General features: G+C 41.5%; 1 protein-coding gene across 1 annotated transcript in view; it reads right to left on the reverse strand.

Moving 5' to 3' along the window:
• galnt9 (polypeptide N-acetylgalactosaminyltransferase 9) overlaps window positions 1-7,785 on the reverse strand; it is a 78,252-nt gene that overhangs the window by 59,480 nt on the left and 10,987 nt on the right. Inside the window, exon 2 of the mRNA XM_035659288.1 lies at window positions 6,351-6,531. Within this exon, the coding sequence (XP_035515181.1) occupies window positions 6,351-6,531 (181 nt within the window). The remainder of the gene's footprint in view (window positions 1-6,350; window positions 6,532-7,785) is intronic.

The raw sequence follows: 7,785 nt of genomic DNA on the forward strand, positions 1-7,785 counted from the left end.
TAGGTCCAATATTCACTCTCCTTTTAGCTCCGTTTTGGTCGCCACCAACTCCTGAGAGAAATACCTGGACAGGTAGCACAGAGTGGTTTTAGGTCAAAAACTACCTTAAGAGTTGCGAGACAAAAATAATGGAACAAAATGCTGAAAGAAGCTTTAAGCTTTGGAGCTGAGGGATTCGCAAGATTATGGGTTCATCACCATAAGCAACCCATTTTACATACATACATAAGTGATCCAATATTACTATAAAAAGATTTTTACTGTCATCAGTTGACTAGTTGGAATTCTGCCTGAATCTCTGCTTTGTGCGACACTATGGCAACTGGTGCAGAGATAAGCCTCAGATATTGACACTTTAGATTTTGAGGTGGTTGAAATATAATAGACGTAACTGCCTAAGAAGCACTCAGACACTTCATTACTTTTTCCTACACGACACCTTCAGTAAATATTGGCATTGATTCATGCACAGGAATGACAATCTGCTGCCTATAGTCTCACTGGCCAAGTAGGCAAGTGCTTGCTGTTCTGGACTGGGAAAGCTTAATTTCATGCACTGTTATCAATCACTTCCATTACCGCAGCCCACATGCATCTGACAGCAGAGGTAATAAAAGGAAAACTAAACCACAGAGAGTGTTTATGATGGAGCACACTGTGTACGTCTATCTATACTTTAAGCCCTGCTCTGGCGCTCTATTCGTAAGAGTAAATGCACAAGTGTTTTGATTGATAACCCCTCCACTGTATCATTTCGGGCCTTCCCCATGCATTTATGCTCTCCCTCAGCAACTCCTTTGTTCCCTCTCGCAGCTTTCTCTATTGCCTCTCTCAATCAGGCTTGCCAGGTCTATAAATACAATGAGAAATCTGGCAGTGAGTTTGAGGGGGGACTTTTTCCACCCCGGTGTGCCTTTGCAGAGACACAGCATGACATGTCAACTGTGCAAAACAAAGTAATGTTTATTTCACTCATGTTCAGTTATACGACTAGTGGAGAGGCTGAGTTTAATGAATATTACCAAAGTAATATCTTGAAAATGTCAGAGGGGGCATGGCATTGCTCATTCCCTCGTCGCTTCTAGTTGAGATGTGGTGTGAGGCTGGATTTCAGTGTCGGGATCGTAAAGTGATATTGTAGTTCCATTGCCCTAGTTACTGGATCCAATTTAGGGCATCGCTCAGCCTTAAATTTGTACCTGTCTGCGGAAGCGGGGAAGCCTAGTAAAGCCGTAACAGGATGAGCGATCGACTCATCTGTTTGTAATGGGACTGAGCTCACTGGACACCGCTCATAATTTGACCCGGAACCAGCTTTGACAGAAACAGAGCGCCAGATTAAGATGCATTCCTATCACACCTCCCCCTTCTCCTCCTCCACCAGCCTGCAGCCCTGGCTGCTCCCTCTGGCTTTTTCCCCGCTGGCCACTCTTATTTGCTGTGAAATTTTACATTAACCTTCCGTAACCCATGCAGTGCAGGCAACACCAAAGCAACTTTCCAATCCGCGAGCACTCCTCTCAGAAAGATAATCGTTTGCCTTGTCATTTCTCCGCCCGCCCCCCCTACCCCAGCCCCCATCCAGGAGATAAACTCTAGCACTGGAAAGAGCAACAATTTGCAGCAGAAGCTCCCGCACCGTGGAGACCTTACGATCCCATTCTGCAATATCAGACGCTCAGGAGATGAGGTAAGCCTGTTTCTTCAGCCTCCTTTTCTGGTTATCACCCTCCCACAGGCTGACAAACAGAAGGCAAAGGGTCCTTGGGAAAGCAGAGAATCTACTGTGCTTCAATATAGTTTTGGGTTTAACAACGATTTTGACAAAATATAAATCAAATCTTCAGCAAAGTGACAATAGAGATAGAGGTGCGATTAGGTGTAATTGAATAAGAATCCTCTTAGAGGAGGAGAAATGGAGGGCGAAAAGCAGGTTTCATGTCGTGAATTGCATTTTTCTATTTATGAGTGACCCAAGTTGCATTTAACATCTTTTAGTTTCTTTTGTGGGCATCAGTAATCTTATCAGCTTGCCTACCTGTATTGTTTTTCTCTCCACAGCCCAATGAGCTGTTATCATACCTAAGCCTCCCAAGGACAGCGAATGGCAGGCTCAGAGTCACCATAATATAGAGCCTACTTAAGTCCCATGGTATCTCAGTTAAGAATGTCACTTGCAGAAGTGAAGGGCACAAGAGAGAAATACAGGCTAGCGGGTGGTTAAAGGGGATTACAGGTTTTTGTGCGAGAGACAATTGCGGCTGTAATCATTATGAATTGGTTTTGCTGCAGACAGGCAGGTTTGAAAAGAGAGATTTGAGAATGTGCAGACCGTTCGGTCATGGCGATGGACTGCTTCCCTGTAGTCATCAAAGTCCTCGGCTCAATGACTCCTGTTCAATTAAAAGCCCATTAGACAGGAGTCTGACTGGTTTCTGAATTTAACCTCACTTTTGCAGTGCTCCAGTCACCTTTTGCCCGCAGGACACAATTACAGAATCAGAATTAGAAATCAGAAATATGTAACCGCCTTTTATATTGTATGAGGCAGAGAGCTACAGCAGGTAGACCAAGGGCACTTTCACACCTGTAGTTCAGTTCATTTGGTGATATAAATGACCCAAGAGCTGTAAACATGAAGTTATATGAGCTGACAGGTAACTCATTCATTGGACAGTGTTGGCGACTGTCATACTGTATCATCTGTAGCGCCACATGGACCCACGTGGGGAGAGCAAATTCTGGTGACTGAAGTCATGCAGCACTTTACTGAACCTTAAATGTAGATTAATGTTCTCTGGTGTCACAAAGAGTTCAAGAAATTACTCATTATGAGCATTATTAGACTGCAACTCAGCTTCCTCTTATGAACACCAAAGACCAGGATGAAAATATCACATGGGAATAGTTGCTATGTTATCATTACGTTTCAACCCACACTCACGTGCTGACATGTTACCATGGTTACAAGGATTTTTTCTTCATAAATATATACAGTACGTTGCCTATACAGATTGCTTATGAGATCCGTTCCTTGACAGTTCACAGCCAGATTTAAAAGATTTTAGCTTTTATCATATCGTACGTAACTGCTGCTGTCTATCTGTGGTTGGTCCATTTTCATTCAACACCACAAAAGTACTAGATCACAGGCCACACCAGAGTTTGACTGACAGCTTTCATACGAGCTTTAACTTGTCAAATCTCCTAGAAATATGCAGCAGAGTTTGGTTAAACTGAACCAGACAGGTTAGGCATAAAGGCACCCCTAAAGTCCTCACTAGAGCCACAACAACACTGGCAGTTACAGCATTGTACTGGCTGTATGCACATCAATTTTCCTTCTGGGAACAGTTCTTTCACTTGCAGTGCTTTGATGTTTCTCTTGTTCATTAAAGTGCTGCTTCAGTGATGTGAAAAAGAAAAAACAAAGAAAACTATGTTTGCAATTTCTATTGTATTGATTTCCATTGAGTTTCACAATAAATGTACAAAGTCTGTATCATACAGTGTACCTATTGAATGCCTGTCATAGACTGAAGCTTTACTTAGTTTGACACAACTTGTTTTGTTTTTGTTTTGTGTGCTTATTTATATTGGCACAAAAATATATGTTGTTTGTCAGAAATTGACACACTGCCTGGACAAAGAGACAAAGGTCAGATAGAAGGAGGAAACATATAACAGAGTGTATAAGGGGACTGCAGAATCTTGTCACAACCTTTGAAACTAACACTAAATCTATACACAAACACTCATAACAAAGTCGGCACCACTTAAAACCGGATACAACCACTTCAGCAAACCCGCAAAACTCACTTCCCTTTTGCCCTTCTTCACATTTTTTGTTGAACTAGTTGATTAAAGAAAGGAATTTCCTAAAACCCTTCCATTCCAGAGGCACTCTCAGCTGACTTTATTAATTAGCGAGCTCCTTTTTACTCCCCCTTCCCCCTCCCCGTTCCACTCTTGTCTAATTTTTTCTGGGTGTGAAAAAAAAAAGAGCCCAGAACAAAGCAGCATGGATGAAATGAATTGTTATCCCCACTAAAGCCCTTCGAAACCTCTCTTGGCCGTCAGATTTCCTCTCAGTGTCTCTGCCTGTTGCCATTGTTCTTTGACACTGTGTGATATAAACGCCACTGGCAGCCCTGATTACACCCCCACCCCATCATCCCAATCCATCTCCTGCAGCACTCACTCCATCACAGCTGTAGTTCACTGCCTAAATATAAAATTTATTTTAAAAGGACCACTAAGGCTGCTTGTTGGGTGTCCACTGGGTCTCTTTCATAAAAAATAAAGTAATTCAAGATTCCTTTTACTGCAACATTATAACATAGCTCTTTAACTATCACCACCATCTTGTCCATGCCCTTTCATGTTGGGATTAGCCGTGTCTTAAATCATTTTCTTTTGTATGACTCCCCATGACCAAGGCCCTGAGATGCCCTGCGGCAAAATGACTGTAATGCATTGACAGAAAGGGATGAATTAGTCTCTCTACAGCAAAGGGAAAACGGCGGTGCAGCTTGTTAATCAACCTGATGCGTTTCACTCTTCTTTCACTTCAATTCGGTTTTAACAAAACAGTGCCTCATCACTGTAATTTAAACGTAATCAATGCAAAATTGTGATAATTTGAAAATGATTATGAGAGAACAAACTGAATACAGATTTGTAGCAAGCTAACCTTGTTATATATGGAAACATATAATGATGATGAAAAAACAAATTTAAGGATTTCTTCAACTTTTAACTTACTTCGCAGTTACTGTATTGCAGTAATTTTTAACAAAAAATGTTCTCTAAACTATTCTGATGTGTCGGTCTGTAAAAAAAACTTACTGAAATGTGTCCCTCTTTTATTTTTTTCTAAAACCACATTGTTTAACCAACAGCCAGTGTGGTCTATAAAAAAACAACACTGTAATATTAGCTTGAACAAGAAATAGTGATCAGCCAGCAGTAAACATACTAGCAGATTAGCTTGCTAGTGGTAGTGCTAGCCTGTTATTCCCAAGGGTCATGTGACCCACTATGTGCAGGTCGTAGCGGTCCCTCGAGAGTCTCCCTAATGAGGAGGCACAGAGGAGAAGCAAGTTCTGAGAAGTGGAGGGAGAGTCAACTTTGCATAATATCTCACATATGCACATTTCATCAGGGACACTGGAGCAGAAAGGCTGCTCTATTGAACACCAAGAGGGTCACAAACAATAAAAATGCTGATGTTACCTGCTAACAAACTTAATGCTGACCATTGTAAAATGGATGCCAAATATGAGAGAGAGAGTGAAAATTTAGCTCCAAGCACAAAATAAATGTATTCATACTTCTTAAATGTACTGCTCTGTGACTCATGTCATTTTGGTTGGCACAAGTTTACAACATACCATGTGCCAATGGAAAGTTGAGGGCAGCCAGTGTAAAATTGATGTCATAAACCACCAGGTGTGCAGGAATGTCCCCTGCTGGAAGCCATTTAAATTTACATTTGCATTTCTTTGTTTAATATGGATCGAATGAAAGTCAGTTTTTGATCCATATGACATTCCATACATCTCAGCAGCAGGTACTGGGCCCAGTGTTTTACATGCTAAGTCTTGAATAAAGATAAAGACATTAGGATGACATACAGCACTTTGAATTAAATAAAGGAGAAAGCTAATTTGGGTACTATGTTGCATCAGACTTAAGAGACCTGTAGAGGACAAAGTAAGTCTCACTGAGTGCATCCCCACCAACTGCATACTGACATTTCATTGTTGGATCACAATTGTTCACACTGCTAATATCTGTGTCTATATCAGATTTTCTCATATGTCTGTGAAAGGAATTAAATCCAAGTAGAGTTGGAGAATTGTGGAAAAGAAACTTTTCAGAATCACTTATCAAAAGCATAAAAATATCACGAGTATGGCATGCATTTTTGACCTTGTCTGAGCTTTGCAAGAAGTTCTTGTAAATTCCAGTAATCCTCAACTCCACGCTTCAACCGCACAGCTTATTATTTCTGACTCACCTTGTACTGCAACTCAACTATTTTAGCACAGTAAATGTCCTGGAGAGTCACCAAAATACCAATAAACACAAAAGAGAAGGAGGAGATGAAAAAAACACTGTGCGCTTGATGAAAACGCCAGTTTCCTGGCAAAAAGTCCTGCTGTACATTGTGTGCCTTCACAAAAATAGAGCCCATCAACTGCAGCAGGGATTAAATGGGCAAACGTTCCAGTTACAAGTTTCTCTAAAATTATACAACCCCGCCAGGGGGAAAAACAGGTGTAGAGCTGTAGATGGAAGGAGAATGTACATGACAGAAAATAAGAAGAAACAGGAGGTGGATATACTTTTTAGGCCTGTAGTCAGGGATGCTCCTGTCCAGGGAGATGCGGTCACTGAGCTGAGCGTTGTAACCGTACTCCTCGTATTTCCCCTCGGCATCATGACTGTCCTCTCCCAGAGTGGCAGCAGCTCCCCCTTGGCCAAGGCCTCCGGGTCCTTCAACTAGCCCCATGGGCTTCGCTAAACCTGCCAAGAAAATGACACAACAGAAAGACAATCATACAGATGTACATGTGTGAAGGAAGATGCACACACACACACACACACACACACAGAATAGGGAGAGACAGGTGAGGAAAGAGGCCATGCGGAGGGGCAGCTGATTGACATTCTCTAGCAGTGTGAGAAGACCCAGCGGGACTCATCCATAGGGCATCATTACACTGTCTGTCAATGAAGAAGGTGCAAAACACCCACACGAACACAGACGTCACGGAAGCGAGCAGAGCAGATGCTGAGAGACACAGTGGTACATGGGCCAACAATGCAATAGAGACTAGAGAGAATTTATAGTGCACAGCTGTAAGCATGGGTGGAAGTAACAAATTACATGTACTATCTTTACTGAAAGAAAAGAGAGGAGACACTGCATGCAGCTGAAAACACAATAGGTCAATTAATCAATTAGTTGTCAACTATGAAATTCATTGCCAACTAGTTTAATAACTGATTAATCGCTTCAAGTCATTTTTAAAAAAAAATTTGGTTTCAGCTTCTCAAATGTGAATATTTTCAATAAACTTAATATCTTTGCATTGTGGACAAAATCATACATTTGGGGAGGTCACCATGGACTTTGGGAAACAATGATCAACATCTTTACCATTTTCTTACATTTTATGGACTAAACTAATCAGTTAATTCAGAAAGACTGATCCATAATGAAAATAATCATTGGTCGCAGCTGTAAATGGTATACATTCACTGGCGGAGTCTCAGTTGGTGCGAGAGGTGCCGTTGTGGTAAGGTTAGCGTTATTGTAACTCGGCCTAGTTTAAAAAAGATCACTGATTTCACGCACAACCCAGCAGGAACGCTAAGTCACCCAAACCATGTTGAGCGACTAACAGAATGCTGTGTCTGGCTAACATGGTCATGGTGAATCCTCCAGTAGTGACTAGTTACTAAAGATAGTAACTTCTGCTACTTTTAAATATCTTATTATTTTCGGGGTGCTGTGGGGCAACAAATGTATCTAGTTATTAATACTCCCAACCACCAGAGGGCAGCAACAACTAGCATTCCTACCTATAAGCTACACTTGTCATTTTGTCTTGATTAGTAGACCAGAGGCTTTAGTACAAGACAGCCTATAGGGATGTAATCATTCACCGAGCTTTGCTACAGTTAGTTAATAAATAAATATTTGATGAATGGACTGAACTGTCTTGGGCCACCGTAAGGTCGGAGACATTAGATCACAAACCCCAAAATCAAGTT

The sequence above is a fragment of the Morone saxatilis genome, unplaced genomic scaffold (assembly GCF_004916995.1).
Source record: "Morone saxatilis isolate NCDOM2014 unplaced genomic scaffold, NCSU_SB_2.0 Contig16, whole genome shotgun sequence".
Taxonomy (NCBI): domain Eukaryota; kingdom Metazoa; phylum Chordata; class Actinopteri; family Moronidae; genus Morone; species Morone saxatilis.